The sequence below is a fragment of the Rissa tridactyla genome, chromosome 2 (genome assembly GCF_028500815.1).
Source record: "Rissa tridactyla isolate bRisTri1 chromosome 2, bRisTri1.patW.cur.20221130, whole genome shotgun sequence".
Classification (NCBI taxonomy): Eukaryota; Metazoa; Chordata; class Aves; order Charadriiformes; family Laridae; genus Rissa; species Rissa tridactyla.
This window is the reverse complement of record NC_071467.1, coordinates 36,836,543-36,855,812: the sequence shown is the minus strand read 5'-3', so window position 1 is coordinate 36,855,812 and position 19,270 is coordinate 36,836,543. Positions and strand designations below refer to the sequence as shown.

The 19,270-nt window shown below is 39.6% G+C and overlaps 1 protein-coding gene across 5 annotated transcripts in view; it reads right to left on the bottom strand.

Annotated features, from left to right (window-relative positions):
* NCOA2 (nuclear receptor coactivator 2) overlaps positions 1-19,270 on the bottom strand; it is a 196,357-nt gene that overhangs the window by 11,619 nt on the left and 165,468 nt on the right. For all 5 annotated transcript variants that reach the window (XM_054193663.1, XM_054193660.1, XM_054193659.1 and 2 more), the window contains 9 exons: positions 17,394-17,603; positions 15,153-15,368; positions 14,367-14,496; positions 11,205-11,370; positions 8,971-9,249; positions 8,033-8,110; positions 7,267-7,501; positions 5,178-5,355; positions 2,681-2,879 (listed from right to left, as the gene is read on the bottom strand). In XM_054193663.1, the coding sequence (XP_054049638.1) occupies positions 2,681-2,879; positions 5,178-5,355; positions 7,267-7,501; positions 8,033-8,110; positions 8,971-9,249; positions 11,205-11,370; positions 14,367-14,496; positions 15,153-15,368; positions 17,394-17,603 (1,691 nt within the window). The remainder of the gene's footprint in view (positions 1-2,680; positions 2,880-5,177; positions 5,356-7,266; positions 7,502-8,032; positions 8,111-8,970; positions 9,250-11,204; positions 11,371-14,366; positions 14,497-15,152; positions 15,369-17,393; positions 17,604-19,270) is intronic.

Below are 19,270 nucleotides of genomic sequence, written 5' to 3'. Positions count from 1 at the left end.
AAGTAATATATATTAATTCCAAAACCATCCAATAACATATGAAGTGTTTTTTTTTTCAAAAGCTGGAACACATTCGTAGTATAACCACTGTTACTCACTGTGGTTTGAAAGAGATGAGCATGTGAAGTTACAATTATGTATTATGGAACAAAAAAATGGCAATGAATAAGTAAGCAAAAGTGTAGGTGAGAGTATAAAAAAAGCCAAAAGAATGAATGAAATGGCAACAGTCAGCAGAATTAAAGAAAACTTAGTCGTTTTGAAAACCACCAGTTACAAGAAAAAGTGTAGCACAGCCTAGGTCAATTGCTAAATACAGATGCCAAACTGTAAAACAACATGCCCTGAACACAGAAAAAAACCACCCCAATTTTAGTATTAATAGAAACATTTTTATTTATTCCTGTCTCTCAGAAAAGAAAATGTGAAGCAGCACAGCAAACATTCCTGAGGACTAAAAAGTACTGTCCTGTGGCCCAGAAATGGCCCCTCAGCTGCCAGCTGGCCACCCCTGACCTAGATGAAACATAAAACATTTGCAGAGTTTGCAGATGACACAGTGCTGGGGTGGTAAATCAGGAGGAAAACAGGTTACTGTTACAGAATGAGCCACAGCACTTAAGGAAAGTAATGCATTTTGGGAAAAAAGAACATAGTTTTCATCTATGTAGAATGCGCTGAGGAGGATTTGGGGATCATCGTAAGGGTTTTAGCATGTGCTCTCCAGTGCGACATCGTCACCACCAGAGCCAAGGCAACCCGTGGATCGAAAGAGAAATTACAAGCAGAACTTGACTCTACACAGCTTTGGTGCAGTCACTGTTAAATCACCGTCTCTGATTACTCTGTTCATGCTTCTAGAAGGAGGTTACAATAATGGAGTTTAGAGTAGATCCACAAAAGGGACTGATGAGGTGGATAAAGACCCTCAGCCTATTCAGCTTACTGGAAGTTAGATAAATGCTATCTTGAAAAAAGATCTTGTGGTCTAACAGGAAGGAAAAGCAGTGTGACAACTGTGCTGGTGGAAACAGTAGTCTGCATGGAAATACTTGAAATAAAACCAGATCTCTTTCTATAATGCACATTTCTCAATACAGGTTCCTGGGGAAAATTCTGTATCACGGGCATGCCGAGAAATCAGACTGGGATGTGACCTCCAAATCCCCACTACTTCTTTTTTGGTTTTACTATTGTTTTACTGCATTAAACATGTGCAACAGTATGCACTTGGGAACTAATAACAATAAAAAAAAGTCTTCTATAGTTGGGCGTAGCAACTGGGAATATCAGAGAAGGTGACAAATTTGGGAGTATCAAAATTACTTCAGGTCACCAGTATGTGGCAGCTGTAAAAGACAAATGTGATCTGGGGCTATATCTGTCAGAGTATTCCAAGAGAAATGGGGAAGAACTAGTGTTACGTACATGGCTCTGGTGCTTAGGAAATAGTGATTCAAACTGGAACAGGTGCAGAAAAGGAAAAGGAATTTAAAGCCTAGAAGAAGAGACTGAAACATTGTGGCTGGTTTAACTTACAATAAAAACCCCAAGAAACCCAAAACAAAACAATCCCACAACCTCAAACCAAGAAAAAAAATCATGTTGATAAAATGGCTTTCTAAAATACAAGAAGAGAAAAGAGCTGTTTAAGCTAAAGTACTTAAAATACTGTAAAAGTAAATACTCTGTTACCAAATTTAGGCTGGAAACAGGACATACATTAACAAGCCAGTAATACAACCAGCTTTAAAGTGGAATGCTGTGGTCTCAGAAAAAAGGTTTATGATATTGTCCACTATAGCAAGAGATGCTGCCTGAAGACACAAGAGGTACTTTCCTGCCAATATTTCTAAGAAAAGTCCCTAATTTCAAGTCTGTGTGTTGAACAAATGGGAGTTCAGCTCTGAAACAAACATACGAACCTGTTAATTAAGAGGACTTGCTTGTCAAAGACTTATTAATATACTGTATGAGTTTAATTGCAGGTCAACAAACAGAAATGTTATTTTCCTTATTTCAGATACCCTAAGCAACAGTCTCAAATAAAATCGAGTGTGTAAACCTTCTCTCAGCAGAAAAGAACAGGGCACTTACCTATTGATTTGGCAACCTATTTTATATGCACCACATTACAAAAAGTGTGGATTTTGTGCTTATGAAGGTGCCAGATTGATAGTTCTTGAAGTTGGCTGTCTATTGTCTGGTACTACACACACAGTGGCAGTAGAAGCATCTTCCACACACTGCCCACGCCAGTCCTTCGCCTCTTACCTCTAGGAAAGGAAACAGCTGCCTGCCATTCAGTCCTAGCCTCCACTGCTGAGAAAATTAGCAAGGACACTGGTGACCTGCAACTGTGCTACAGAAACTTACCTACTGAGAACAGGAGCTAGACCAGCACGCGCTTTCCATGGAAGTCCAGGAGCAACTACATGTGCTAGCTAAGGTGGTGCTAGGTCAAAATGGGAAATTTAGATGCACAGAGTGCTCTCTACCTCATCGTTCACCTTGGTTATCTGAGTGCAGAGCTAAAAACAAAGCCTTTTTAACATCATCATTTCTCAAGAAAACTAGTAAAAGAAATGTAATGGCTTACAGCAGTTACAGCCCAACGCAGCGGACCTGAAAAACTACTGAAAGTCACAGAAAATCCTCTCTGAAGTCCTTAAATTCTCACCTGCTCAGGACCCATGGAGGACAACCCTGATGTAGGCACAGAGGTCGCTGAGGTCATGCTGATCTGCCCTGTCATCTGGTTCATGTTGTTCATACCACTTGTGTTGGTTGCCATGGATACACTGATGTTCATGTTATTATTGTACATGCTGGTGCTTGCTTGCTGCCCAAAATGTGGTGGGGACTGTTGTGAAAACATGCTACAGCAAGGAATGGAAAAAGCAATGTGTCAGACTTAGAATGCTGAAGCCACTAAGAAACTACTCTCTTTTTAATATATCTTAAGCTAGAATTTGTATATACTCTCATTTATTCCAAGTTAAAAGGAAAAACTAGTTTTTCAGCTATATTAACGTCTAAAGAATAGATTTTTCAAAATTTAAGGTCCCATGTCTGTGCACAAAAATGCATGCCTTTGCGTGTGAAACTATGGCAGAGTACAAATCTGTTATGTGTGTGCAGTAACAGCCAATTAGCTGCACAAATGGGCTTTGTTAAACATGTTAACTAAGTTTGGGAAAGTAATTTTTGGAAGGAAAGGAAAACACCTTATTCTCCCTCCAGTGTTACCACAGCACAGGATTGTTGAGCTGAAATTGGATCTGATCTAATAAGCTTTGTTTTTGCAAAAGAGGTTGTTTGCACGTATGAATACCAGATTTGCACATACAGTTATGGCAAGTGGGCTCACAAATATAGACATGCAATTGTGCAGAAATTGATTTACTAAATCTTAGCATCAAGTTTTGAAAATGTAACACTGTAAGAAACAACATAAAGTCTAAGACAATTACCCTCCGTGTTCCTTTAAGGCCATTTCAGAACAATTTATGGAGGAGTAACTCTGGAAGCTCTCATCCCAGTTTTTATTCAAAGTGCTTTCTGGGTAGTATGTTTCTTCCCGTTATGTTCAAAATCATGTGAGAGACTTTTCTATATTTCTTAAAATGCACTTTACTATTTACACATCAGTCTTTTCTACTCTTTGAGCATAATCCAACAGTCAATGGAGTATTTCTTACTGACAGCGTGTCCGTTTAGAGGATCTGCATTAGACTGACATACTGTGGAAGGGCTGCTGTGTGTCGGATGGCACACAGTAAGCCCCTCCGTATCAATGGCTGACTTTTACTTCCCTGCGAAGCACTGCTCCCACAGCTGAAGAAATCTTTCAGGGTTAATGCTCAACCTTGCACTTGGGTATGCCATTAGGCTACTGCCGCGCACTGTGAGAGTTGGTGGAGTGCAACGGCATTCTGGGCACAGGACCAAACTCGGAAAATCCCACCATTCTCTTCCTTCCAATTCCACGTCTTTTCAGGCCACCTAACCCCATTTTTAAGTTGTTATCTGGATGGCTGAAACAGTACACTACAGATCATTGTGAATACTCAGTGGCTTGTGTAAACGCATTTGACATCTCTGCTGTAGAGCTGCAGTTCAGCAAGCCAACCACTAGCCTTATCGAGCTGCCCCTGCTGCCACTTCAGCAGAAGCCACAACAGCAGTAGGTATGTCTCCTGCAAATGCTTCAGGAAGACAGTGAGGAAGAGTCAGGGACAAGGATGAGGATGAGAGACAAATCAGTTGCTTGAAGGGGAACTTGGATCAGCCTCATCATGGAAATACTGTTTTTCCGGGTTTATTAAATCTTTGTCAACCAGTGGGAAAACTGTCTGTTGCTGGTCTGGGATAGTAAGAGCAGCCTGAGAACTTCAAGATGACAAAAGCACTGTGCTAGAAGACAACTGTGTGCACCCCAGTGTCAAGTGATACAGGCTGGACACCAACCTGATAGCTCCTCCTGTCTTGCAGTGAAAAGCACAGATCGTTGCCATCTGGAAGCTCGCTGCTGCCTACTGATAGCGTTCAACGCCCAACCCACTCAATGTGGACAGACTGATGATTAGAGCGGTACCAACTGGGGCAGGGGCCTCAACTGAAAAGGTGACTGCATGCACGAGGCATGCTACAATGCTCTCGGAGAATGACAGTTAATATGCTGACTCCCAGTATGTGCAAGCACTAATGGATTGAACCTGGTTGCACTCCGGCGTTTTGAAGTGGGAAGTGATATCCAGTCACCGCAATTCCTGAGCGGTAGGGAATGGCTCAGCTGGTCCGTCCGTGTGGAAAGCAGCGTGGTGGCACATCAAAATCGTACGCAGAAGAAGTGCATCCACACAAATGTTAGGGGCTGGAGCTCACTGTGCAGCAGTTGTGCTTCTTAAGGACACACAGTGTTTCATCAGTTATCACAGACAAAGCAATGCATTGTGTGGATGCAGGTCTTTTAGCTATGCACTCACTTTGCCTGGTACGAAGGCAGAATTTAAACCAACCCGTCAAGCCAAATTGAAAAGAAATCTCTTTTAGGATAGATAGTTAACAACAAACAAACAAGCAAACAATTACATATAAACAACCCCATAAGTAAGCGTAGACAATAAATGACCCCATAACTCTGTGTGTTCATTTTGGTTTTGTTCTGGATTTACCTGTTTCCACCCATATTCCCTTGTGCCCACCCATTCATCTCCGTAGAGGACTGATAGGCAGGATTAGCCTGAGACTGCTGAATCATGGGGCTTTGCGTATGAGCCAGTCTTGGGGACATCAGTGGACTCTGAGGAGTGGTGGCCCCTGTGAAGCCTGGATCGGGCTGCTGACTAATACCTGAAGAAAATGAGAAATTTAGCTACCGTACATTCAAAGTCAAAACAAGCCAAGAGCTCATACCTGCAGACATGTCTTTACACAGTCCTACTTATGTCATGTGGAACTTACAACCTTGTGTCTTAATGTGGGATCTAGATTAAAAGCAAGACATCATCAACTAATACTTATATATAACCTTAAAAAAAATAATTCTGCATAACTGTGTTGGCTACCTGTGTGTCGTAATCACACAAGCGGTCTCTCCTCTCTACAAACTGAAAGAAGAACACTGGTAAATTTCTTTTTTCAGAAACTGCATTCAAAACAACAAATAAAACATTTTGCTTCTGCCTATAAATCCATTTTGGTGAAAGTTATGCATGACCCATTTACTGCATGGCACTACCTTTTAACATTTAGGCTATAATTTTCAACTTTTTCTAAAGTTCCTAGTACCTTCGTATCTCTATTTCTGTGTCCCTGCAAAAACAGGTAATGACATTTTGTGCAAGCATTTAATGACTTTGTAAAATCAAAAAATAATCTAGATGCAAAGAAAACCTAATTTAAGCTGTTAGATGCCAATTGTGTGCAGAAATTTTGTTTTAAACCAAGTCACTTTGGTCTTATTTAAGTTCATCATGAACACCATACTCAACAGAAACAAGCCACCCTTAATGCTGGCATAAGAATCAGGTGTATGAAATATATTCCTATATTCACTGTCTGCATGACTTACTGGTGTAAAGGATAACAGATCAATATGAGCAGACAGCAAATTTAGAATTGGATGGGCGTAATTTGTTATATCAGCAGAACTTACACATTACACATTATGTAATGTAATTGTAAGATAACTTAAATAAAGTAAAAAAGCTGTATAACAATAACCGTATGGAGGTAACAGCCCCATGCACCCCCAGAACAAAGCAGTGTACAGCTTTGTAAAACATACAAGTAAAATGGTATTAGCTATCATATCACACCCAAGCTCTTGATGGTACGAGGGGTAATGGTTTTAAACTAGAAGAGGGTAGATTTAGACTAGATTATAAGGAAGAAATTTTTTACAATGAGGGTGGTGAAACACTGGCACAGGTTGCCCAGAGAGGTGGTAGATGTCTCATCCCTGGAAACATTCAAGGTCAGGTTGGACAGGGCTCTGAGCAACCTGGTCTGGTTGAAGACATCCCTGCTCATTGCAGGGGAGTTGGACTAGATGACATTTAAAGGTCCCTTCCAATCCAGACCATTCTATGATTCTAAGTTTAAGAGCAGGGAAGGGAATACCTAATCTGAAACGAATTTTTATTATTTAAACTCAACAGTTAGATGCTAATTTTACATTATAATGCACACATGAAATATCATCTTTTTGGGTGAAGAATCTAGCTGATACTTAAGCAATACCTCATTACCAAAATGCAAAAAAATCCCCACCAATATAAAAACAATTTAAAAGGATTATGTACAACTTTGCTTCTGATGAAGCTTCCGGTCACCTTATGCTGTTTGCCAGCATCAATTCGTATCTTTTTCTTCATTTGCACTTTTTACTGTACGTATTGGCTTGTTGAGTTTAGGCAAAATTCAGAGTCCATCAAGCCAATACGTACATGTATGTGTGTTCCTGTGTGCATACACACTTGTATGTGTTTATATGTATAGATATATGCAAATAAACACATCACACTTGTGCTATTGCTCAAAAAAAGAGCGGTGCACAGAGAATACATGGTACTAGAGCCAGGAAAGTGGAAGGTACCATGTTGCATTTGAGGACTCCCAAGGGTCCTGAAGCTCCATGTTTCCTGTTGTTCCCAGGGAGACAGGCAAGAGGTCTGTCTAGGGGTGGGGGGGGAACTTGGACCCAGCACTGGGGGGCACATGGGGGACTGCCGAAATGCCCTGAGGAGGTGGAACCAGTACCGTAGTTTGGAGGAAATGGAAACTGCTGCGCATTTGCCTGCGGGATCCGCGGATTGCTCATGGTTGCTGGTATGCCACCGGTGGCCACCATGCTGGGGGTCATGCTCAAGCCCTGCCCTCGCATCATCAGTGTCCGCTGCTGCACCTGCTGCTGCTGCTGCATCTGCCGCTGCCGCAGGTGCTGGCTCAGGATCTCCCGCTGCCTCTGCGCCAGCATCTGTGCGTTGATGGGGCCCTGCAGGGAAAACCACCGCCACCTATCAATAACCACGTCTAATGCAACCTGACCGGTGGAGGCACCTCCACTGGAGCAAGCTAGAAGATTCCAGCTCTTTCTTTCCCCCACCACACAACTAACAATAATACTAAATGCAAGAAAATAATCCTATTAATACTTCTGCTGGGAAAGACTTCCAACAGTGCAAGAGTCAGTAACTGAAACAATACCAGTGTTTAATGTTGCAGTGATTTGTAATTGCAAATAGAGTAGCTCATTAAAGAAATGCATCTTTCGGAAATGAGAAGCTTGGTTAAAAATGCAGTTATATCGTATCTCTAGCAAACAACCAACCACCTCATGTAAATATGAGACAGACTCTCAGAAATAAAACAGTAAAATACTTCTTATCATACAGACTGCATTATTTGTACTCAAGCTTTAGAATTTATTGTATGTATTTACCACATGGCATTACAACTGTTTTGAACTGAGGGGAGAAAGAAGAAAACAAAGTGATTTTTTTTAAAAAAGTACTATTTATCTCACCTGTGTTGGCACTCCAGGTCTCAAAGACAGATTCATATTGGAGACACTGCTGATCTGATTTATCAGTGGCTGCCGATTCTAAAGAAAAAAAACCCCATAAGCAACACCAAAACCCAAGGGTTTTAGAAGGAAAACAAGAAAAAGGAAATGTTATATACAGAGGTATATATATCAACGTCACAACCAGTTGGTCTGAGGACCTAGTTTTACATATTCAAACAGGGACTAGTTTTCCTGCTCGAGTCCTACTATCATTCACAGAATCCTGTTTCTTAAGGAGGTAATACACCATACAAATAACCACTAAGCTGTTTACCAAACATGCTGCCTTTACAGCTCTTGTCCTTTTTGAGTTTGGGATTGGACTGTTGAGGTTTACTCTGAATTAGAGCCTATCCTGATGTTTGAAGGCAGAAATGATCTTTCCTCCTCCACTAGAAAAGCATTAATATCTTATTTATAGCACTGTGAACCCGTATATTTAAAAACGAAATAAGAAACAACAACTTAAAGTGATCCTCAAAAGTAGATGAAGGCCATGGACTAAAAAAGGATGTTGGTATCAGGCAGCAATAAAAGCATTTAGATTGCTGGAATAGTCAAAATATAACAAAGAGAAAAAGACTTATATAACAAAAAGCACCACTGCAGCCTTGCTTGAAGAATTAGTGAGACCTAGGCTTAAATACTAGGCACATTCTTATAGGCACAGTATTATAGAAATAATAACGGAAAGGTGCAAAAAAAGACTAAGAAAGAGACTGCGCAAGGTACTGTCTTGGCAAAACTCATTATGGCTAGTGTTTTCAGTTTAAAAAGTGGAACTAGGCTATAATAAAACAGAGTACGCCCTTCAGACCCGGTCTATTTGGAGCAAGCTGACAGTATGTGTGCGTGCGCCTGCGCCAGCGTGCAGCCGGGCACGGAAGGGGACGTACCTGCTGTGCCTGGAGCCTGTGCTGCAGCTGGAGCCGCAGCTGGTTTGGCTGGTTCTGCACGATGCCGGCGGGCCGCAGGCTGGGCCGGGGCTGCATGCGAAGGGCTGCGTAGCCTGGGCGCTGCCCCATGGGGTGGAAGCTGGGGTCCTGCATGGGCGCGTAGCTGCCCTGCGCCATCTGAGCCTGCGCCGCGTACTGCTGGGAGAACACCGGCGCCTTCTGCTCCATCAGGATGCCGGACTCCTGGCTGGGGAAGGTCTCTGGGTCGACAGCTTGGCTCTGCAGAGAAATGCGAACAACAGGAACAGTTGGCGGGACGCGGCTTTTCACAGGATTGTACGAGACTAATACAGCCACCCTGCAAAACCAAACTTCCAGGATGTGAATGTTTGTAAACAGAAAATTACAGACATTTTCTTTACTTGCATATAAAACTTAAAACCAAAGAGAATTGCATTTTTGAGTGTCAAAACATATTAATGGAGATGAATTCCTCCTCTCTTTTCTTTTTATTTTTAAAACAAAGACCCACAATCTTTGTCATGTTCTTAACATAGCTATTGTATTATCCTGCTAACGAATAAAAACCTGAAATGACAAATGCTCTATCAAAATCTGTAAATGAAGTGATGCCAGCATATTTTTGCCATTGAATCCGAGATAAATTCAAAGACGTTACAAATGAATAAGGATAAGAAAGTATATTTTTATCAGTATCTTCCAACAAAATAATGACTTCAAATAAAGATGCCTGAAACTATTACAGCAGCTAATGTGAACAGACTGCCTAATTCTTTCAGGGCACTTTCACACAAACTGATTATCCATTAGCATAAAAAAGCTAACACAATTCTAAACGCCATTCTAGATACTCCCCTAATATTTGCTCTAGCCAGAATAATTTTATAGCTTATTCCACACTGACCTTGGAAATCAAGTTAATCTAAATTTCAGTGCCTCATGAAAGAAAGACTTTAAGCTCCTATAAAATGTTTGATGGGTATTTTAAAAAACATGTTCTGAGATGCGACAGTTCCCTTATCTGCAAAACTCTTTAACTGTTTCCATTGAGATATTAATTAAATAGAAATATATGTACCACTTAGTTTGAAAAAACACACTATTCCTATTTTTTGGTGGTGGTATTCCAAAAGCTATGTAATATTGCATGGAAGTTTCACACTGCAAAACTGAAGTTCACCAATAAATTGTATCTCCACCTTAACACCTCACTGAGTTCTGCGTTGTACTAAACAGGCTTGGAGATAGTTTTCTCAGGTTCAAAACAGGATTTTGTTTGTTCTCTTTTGTATTTAAAACGCAGAGTTAGTTCAGAAGTTATGCTCAGGATGCTGATGAGTGCTGGGAAATGAAATGGGTATTCTAGGCTCCTCTAAGAATATTACATCATTATTGAGAAATGTACAGTTGTTTTTGAAAATACAGTTTTGATGCCACAAACATCAAGAACTAACTTTTCCCCAATTTTTTTTTCATTTTTACCAACTTTTTTTGCACCACATAAGGGTGAAATGGATGAGAACCAACTGGAAGCCAAAAAAAAATAACTCGGGGAAAAAAACGGATGGAAAAGAACAGAACAATTTCATGCTGCAAAGTCTAGGAAGCATGTTTGTAATTAAAAAAATAAAATAAAATTACAGTTTTAAGTGCTTGGAATGAAATCATCTGCTTCAGGTGAAAGTCGTCCCTTAACATACATTAATCAACTGAGGGAAAAACTACAAGTGAAATTACACGTTACAGGTTTGCTCATCCAAAAGCTTGCTGCCCCCATGACACAAAGGTCTTGATCTGGCTCCTCTGCTCCTACGTCTTCATATTCTTTTTTGCTTCTTTCCTGTACCCTGTCGCTGGCCGTGATCTTGCCTTTCCCCCACACAGTTGTTCCTCTGACCACCAGATAAGCAGAAGCCTGCTAATTTTTTGGCTTTGGTGAGGTTAGTTGCATGAAGCGAAGTGGCTGAGCACAGGTCAGAAGAAGTAGAGCTCGGTGAGGGTGGCAGGGGAGAGGAAGGAGGACTAAACCTGGGGCTGAAGGAGGCTTTTCAGGCGACACTGAGCCGTTAGATGGACTCCCACCAAAATATGTAACTCCATCCTAGCTTGCAAGAAGTGTTTTATAATCCCCTTCTTCAACACACATTTTACCACCTTGACAACATATCCTTTAAACGCAATACCTAATAGATGCAATGCAATGTCTGGTATACCTGGCTAACTAGTTCTGGTATTCCGAGAGCCCTGTCGATTTCTTCTAAACCATCAAAATTCCTTAATGCCATGTAAAGCTGATCCAGGAGAGCACCCTCGTCGCTTGGTGACTCTGATGAAGGATGATTACACAAGAGATCATCTGGTGAGCTGCCAAACGGTTGCCTGTGAAAACATGAACCCAGCGTTAGTAAACAGCTGCTGAAAAACAAGAAAGAATATCAGAGGATTAGTACTCAAATGGAATTAACAAGTGGAGACAGAAATTATTTTAATCGCTGCCAATTTTATTTAGAAAACTATTCTGGGTGAAAGTTATGCTACCCAAAGAAATAACTAAATAGCGTGATTAATGCCTGTCAAGACCCTACAAGCACGGTGTATCCGGCAAGTAAGCGAGCACACCAAAGGTATGCCCCAGTGCCGATTTCATGCACAGGGTCAACAGAATAGAGAAGTCAGTATAGAATACAGTCACTGAACACAGGAGGTTAAATAATTTTTTTAAAAACTAATTGTAACTTTGAATTTCAGATGTTAGATTAACTATACTACATATATATATATACACACACAAGTAGAAGAACTCATTTCCATAGACACTCTTCTTAACTGGTTTTCTATCAGACTAAGCAAGCGTAAGAGGTCACAAAGGGGTCCAAGGATTGTCTGAGCTCGCGCAAACTGAACATCTGGAAGAGCTGGCCAGAAGCATGAGGGAGCAGAGAGAAAAGGACACTCTCCTTTTGTTTGCAGCAAAACACTGCATCAGCTCAACCTGTCTTACAGAATTGCACACTTGGGTACCAGTTTATGCACTTGGTTATGTGCCTCAGAAGGGTGTCAGCAAGAATTTGGATACTGTCAGGCAGAGTGTGCTGACTCTATAAATCCTGCCTACCTCACCCCTGAATTTGTATGCAAAGCACGCTCACAGTTACAAAGGCAGAATAAAGGTTTATTCCAAACCCAAAGGACGAAACTTGCCGAGAAACAAACTAAATCTGAAATAACACCTTATCTGCAGCCAAATGACATATTTTTGTTTTGCAGTTCACACACAAGCCCTACTTCATGCGCAAGACTACAACAGAAAATATAAAGAGCAAAGCATTCTGCAAGCAAGGGCAGCTACTATATACACATCGTGGCAGAATCTCATCCCAGATAATTACTCAGAGATAACAAAATCCGTCATACATGGAGGGAGGAAACAGCACTGTATGTGCACCCTTTTTACATGTCTGTTTGGAAAAACAAAGAAACATGTTTGTATATTTAGTTTCCATAATGAGATATATGGTTGCCATGGAAGTCTAATCTCTATGTCAGAGCTAAGCAGAAGGAGAGAGCTGCATCGTCAGGCTATACACCTAAAACCCCAAAGGATGGCAAGCAGGAAAACTAACAAAAACATATTCTTTTTAATTAGCTCTCGGACTGCAAAAAACAAAAATAAGGATATATATATGACGTACCTTTAAAACACCGCAAAGTATTAATCTCATATATAGGCAAGTTTCTATAACCCTCACAAATGGAATTACAAATCAGTAAAAGGGAAGAGCGGAAAAAAAATTTCTTTGAATCAAATTAACTTGCAAACTTCAAAGATGTCTTATAAGAAGGGATCTATCATCTGCAAAAATAATCAATAAGGCTAGCCAAAAAACCTCACTAAAATTGTAAATGGGCATGAATACATACGGTACGAAAAAGTTTAAAACATTTGTCTAATTCTCTATACTAAAGAATGACAATTACTTTGTTTTTTTCCCCATTTTGTTTCTATAACACAATGATAATGTTATTCTTTTCTCTAAAAATTTAATACTCACTATGATAATGACATTATAAAAATACAAATCCCAGGGATTAATAAAATAAGAAATGGCAGCACCAAACAATTCACCATTTCTGTTTGGGTGTAAATGACTGAAATGTGATTACTTTCAGATGCACTGCAATGGGAATTTTTTCACCATCTTCAGCTACAAGGAAATTATGAGAAACGCAAAGGTAACAAAATGGAAGAAATATCTGCCTGGCTTGCTCATCAAACATGGCTCTGTATTTTATTTTACGGTGTCATTTTTTTAAATGAAAAATTAAGTTGTGCAAACAGTGCTTTTGGCATATGGGCACCCTAACTGGAGGGGAATTAGCACCAGGAAACATCTTGAAAAGCATAAAAAAGTTAGGGAAGTAACGGAGAAAATGCCACACTTAAATTTACAGATAATATTTTTGGACATCCTTTCATAATGAAAATTAAGAGAATGTAGTCAGAAGATTATTCTTTCTTCAAACACACTTTTTTTCAACTGCTTCCTCTCATTATCTTTTCAGCACTCCTCCCATTTACTTCTGAAAAATATCCCAACTCATGCAATTCAAAATATTTCAACATTTATCCTTTATCTGTCCATTTTGTATCACTCATTCAATCCGTAAATATGTCTAGTTTCTCTAATTTAAGCAACAAACTTTTTGGAGAAGACGTGCCTTTTTTAAAAAAAGTGTAAATTGCTTTTCATATTTATGGCATTCTTTAAAAGTCTTAATGATGAAAAAAGTTACTATATTACATATGAGTTAATAGCTTGTGATCGAACATTGGTTCTGGATACCAGAGAAGGAGCTAACTTTAGGGAAGAGGCAGGTCTGTTTGACTTCCATCTTTCCTTCCTCGCTTTTACGGAATTTAGGTCAATTAAAAAACCCCAAACAAAACAGAAATTAACGATGTCCTGCACTACTTAAAACAGTACCTCGTTGCAGAAAAAGACAGCTATAATTACAAAGGCTCTAGCATTTTCCCACATTTAGTGTTAAGTATAATTGTTAACAATTAAAACCAGCAAACCCAGACAGAATCATGCCCATGTTAATGCTCGAGAGGTGAAAACGGTGCAATTACCCAAAGCACTGGCAGCGTTCACTGTGACACAGAACTTCCAATGCTTCCAACACATTAAATGGCAAAGAGAGCATTTATAAGTATTACTGGAACATGCATACATTTCAGGAGCATAAAATACCACAAGCATTAAATTGATGTATATTTGGTGAATATTTGATGTAGAACTTTGTTTCCATGAGGTGTATAAAACACAGGCCTGTAAAATCTCTCCAGGTTTTGATGCAACAGTAAGACTCACCTGTTTTGATTACCAAAAGTTGCCTGATCTATAGGCAAGATGCTGTCTGGCCACGGTGCAGTCTGATTTGGAGGTGCCTGTTGTTGGCTATACTGAGGTCCTCCTATGTTCATCTCCAACTCGGATGGCCCTAATAAAGGAAAAATAACCACATAACTTTTGTGAAAAACATCTACTTTCCTGTTACTTCTTTTCATTGACTATTCATTATCTATTTAAGGTAAAAGCAAACAAAATCATTAAGACTTCAGTAACGTTACACTTAAAAGCGTCGTGATTTTTTTGGTTAAAAACTGCTTTTAAAATTTGAGAAAACAACATGAGAACTCTGAAAGCGGTTCAAAACCATAAAACAGCAGATATGACATCAGAGATTCAAAAAGTTAGTAAGATAAGCATAAGAAAAGGACAGCATATAGAGTAAATATCCTAATGTATTTGCTTTAAAAGTGACCAAGAACCATGATAAGGCTCCCAGCATTTCCTCTTAAAAAACTGCCCAGTCTTTAATAAACAAGAGCATCTTCCTATCCTTTTTCTTTGGCCACACCACTGTGGAGCGACAGAGTAGCAGGAATTGTTCATTTCAATATATGCGTTGAAAGTTAGTGTTTTCCACACCCTCCTTCCTGCTTCCAAAGGAAACTTTTCACTGCGGAATATGGTTCGCATCAAATCTATAATTGAAGTGAGTCTTTTTTTTTTTTTTTCCTTTTTTTTTCTGCTTCATCTTTTGACAATCCAACGCATGCCACAAAGCACGACTTCACAGGCGCCCTGACTTACCCATATTCATGACCTGAGATGGAAGCATCTGCCTTGGGCCAGGCTGGTTGCTGGGTCTCAAGGGAATGCTGGCCGTGGGGTTGCGGATCATGCCCGCTTGCACCGGCCGGTTCATGGCACTAGCTGTGGGGGCGCAGGTCACCCTCACAGCAGGAGCCTGGCTTCCCCAGTCTCCAGATGTCATGGCAGGCCGAGGGGCATTGCCACCGATCATTCCTGCACAAAAACCAAACAGACTTAGGTGCTGACACATGCTTCAGAACAGCTTCGGCATTACAAATGCCTGATGAGTTGCGTTTTTTAGCGACGAAAATGCAGTAGTTTCACTCAAAGCACACTGTACCACAACTGTCTGTCCAGATGTGCAAAGCTACAGAATGATGCCTTACGCTGCTTAGTCATGGGGCTGGAGATTATTATACATTTTACACGAGGAAGATCCTTTTATCATTTCCGAAACGCTGTTCAGAGTAAGCGTTCCCACATGTAGTCTGCGACAGGTGCCGAGGGTGTGTGGATAGCCCTAACTTCCTTCCTCAGGAAATGAATCACGTTTGCTGATGTGTGTGTCAGTGCTTTACTTTCCAAGCGCTAAGTGAGAATGAAGACTTGAGTAACAACATGTTATCGCTACACACGCTTACAAAATGAGGAGGACTGCATTTAAATCCGCATTCTGCAAACATATCTCCTTTAATTTGGAACCGAGAGCCTTCTTAGCTTCAAGGCTCACCCAGACAATCTCAAACCAATATACGGTGCAGGGAAATTACTCACAGGAACTTTCCGATAGATGCTGAAGTTCATTACCGTTATTTTAGGGGAAGTCCTCCTACATCTACTGTAAACAACTGGTACAGTTTATTTACACTTGGAATATATAGAGTACTACGTTCTGACAGTAGCCAAAAAAACCCAACCAAACCCCAACACAAAAACCCCCCACACCCAAAGATACGCATTCACAGCATTTATATGTTTCAATTTTATACAGTCAAGAGCAGATAAAACACTGATTTCAGATTGGACTAGTGGTCTCTCCAGTTGCATTTTGCAACATCCTTAAATGAATACTAAAAGCCACACAAATAATTATTACTCGTCAGTTCAATTATTTGTTGATATATAACCAAGGAGAAAAACCCTCTGAAGAGGGTCATTGTTTCAGCTGCTGTACAAAATTTGCTTCGGTGTTACATCCTCAGGTTTGTTCTATTTGTGTACATATTCTATCAGCTGAAATATGTGGTGTGCTAGAGCAAATGGCAGGAACACAGATAATACTCTCTAACTTGTATACATAAGATGAACAACATCCTCTAATATGTATACAGAACATGAAAGTAATAGGACACTTGAAAGACTACAAGTTGACCTCTAAACTGCTTAAATAGCATATTTCAGTGTCTGGCAGCATGTCTTTTTTAATGCTGTTGCAAACTAAACATAAAATTTTCACAGTTCATTTTGAAAGGACTTACAATACCCATTTATTTACTCGCTCAGAGTTCTTAGCAGTTGTTGCACACTTGGACAGTCTCAGACCATGTACTAGTTGAAATAAGTCAATCAGCCAGACTTTTCTTGCGAACCCCCCCTGTAGTATGTATCTTTGTACAATATTATGGCAACATGAAGAAATCAGTGCACCACAGTTCAGGCATAATCCATGACAAGAGGTAATACCACCACAACATCTGATGGTTCTCAAAATGTTTATGTTTCAGAAAATTATGAAAATACTAGCCATTTCTTTAATTTAAAATGAGAACTAAGGACAATAAATAAAGGATAACTAAAGGCAAAACCAAGGTCTGCCGAGATACATATCATGAGGGCAACAGTATTGCCCACTATTTTGTTAGAAAGATGCTTTGAGACAAGCGGTTAATGTATTTCTTTTCTGAGGCAGAAAAGATTGTTACCCAGGATTGTTACCCATCTGAGCCTCAGGTGAATCTGGAACGTATATGTGAACAGACTCTAATTGCCAATACACTGTGTTCATCTAGAAGTTTTCAGGTAGGTGAAAAGCAGTGCATAAAGAGCACAACTAAAAATATGCAGAAACAAATTCAAAATAAATATGCCAATACATAACAGCCCATGAAACATGATTTTTTCCAGACTATTTGGAAAGTACTTATAATAACCTGCACTTGTAATAACTCCAACATTAAGTTACACATGCTATAGGCTGTTCCTCAAGTATATTAAATAAAAAAAGGAAAGTCATCTTACCTGTGCTACTGTTGCCTAAAGTTCCTTGATTTCCGATCATCCCTTCATTCCTGCCCATCAGTCCCGGCTGAGGTATCACCGAATAGGGGCTACTCGTTCTTATGGGTGGGAAAGTTCCTGCACCTGTTGGGTTCTGCAGTGTGATGTCAAGTGGTAAATTCTGGTTTGGTAATAACCTGCCCAGTTGCCCTGCTCGTGGGTTATTAAAAGCTAGACAGGAGGAGCAAAGAAAAAAAGCAAAGTTACAAGAATGGAAACTTTGTTGAAAAAAAAAAAAAAAAAAAAAAAAAAAAGAAGAACCCAAACACACTTTAAGCTCTTGGGCTGAGCTATTTAATGCTGCATAATTTACCCACTCCGTATCTGTCTGAGAAACATCCCTTCTTGACATTTTTATGTAAATTTCAAAATGGAACATTCTGACACTAAAACAGATATGACTTATATTTTTAAAACTTTAAATGATGCAATTTAACTGACAGAAGAGCCACTACAGCAAAATATACCACTATGTGATGTGCATACTACTGCCAATTAATCTTATACCTAGTAGGACTGTAATTGCATGCAGATGTCATCCTGAGGCAGATTGTTAAGAATTACCTCAGTTTTGAAAGTTTTCCAGCATAAGCTGTGCCCCTGAAGAAGTTACCAAAATTAAGGACAGAATGAGGCTATATCAGCTCCTGTAGCACCATTTCAACATCTCCCTCAATTTTGTTTTTTTACATTTTTCTGTCATTAATAAAAATAAGTACTTCCATGATTCAGCAACAACAAATAAGCAGTCCAGAATTAGAGCTGTGCCACCATAATATTCTGGTAAACAGAACCACGTTTGATGGTTACTGTCACCTTTATATAATTATCTTCTTCTCTTGAGGTGTTTTGTGCTCTTAAAATCAGCCTCTACAAAGGAAACTGCAGACTGTCTCAGAAAAGTGAGCAAACATCTGGCTCAGCTGGTTCCAGTGCATGAAAGCATCTCCTGTGTGCACAACTATTTCTCAGACATGAATCAAACACGGACCTTGTGCCTGTGATTCCATTTCCAATCATACCAGTAAAATACATACAAATAAATCAACCATTTTTCTGAAATTATTATTTGCGATACTTCTGTATAGCTTCCTCTAGGAGAGTCTCTGATATAACAGCATCCTTAAAGTGACTTCTGCATTTTTATATTCACCAAATTACAAAGAAGTTAAAGAACTTCTTCCTTATTTTAGATCAAAGTAGTGATACTTTTGAATTTGAGAACTTAGATGAAGTTTATTAACAGAAACATCTTATTACAAAGGTCTCTGACTTTTTTTCTTATTAAGTAAGATTATTTCTTCTTCATAAGTAAGTGACCTTAATAATAGTCACTTAATAATTAATAAAATGACCTTCCCAAGCTTAGGGGCATCATAAAGTCTATGGATTGAACCAAAACCAAACTTCAGTGACAGTTCCAGAGCAGTTTGCCCCAGAAGTCTGAAGAATCACATCGGTGAATAAGTTGTTATAGGAGTAGCTTTGCCAGCACTCACTGATCCTACAAAAAGGAAAGCTGTAAATGCAGCACAAAATAGCAACACAGCTGATGAGATGTGATGGTGCTCGAATCGCACGTTCTGCTCTTGGTCAGGATGGGACTGAAGGAGCCTCCCTGTCCCCCACGCAACAAACTCTAGCAATTTGACAAATCTACCAGCTTTCAAGTCTTTTATATATATATATATATATATATATTTAACAGATAACAATATTTTATGTGTTTTCACATAAAACCTGTAAAATGAAAGCTGGTTATTTCTTCAGGAAAAAAATATTAAAAAAAACCCCAAACCTCTTTTGAAATTGTCTATGATTTGACATTCATTCTCCAT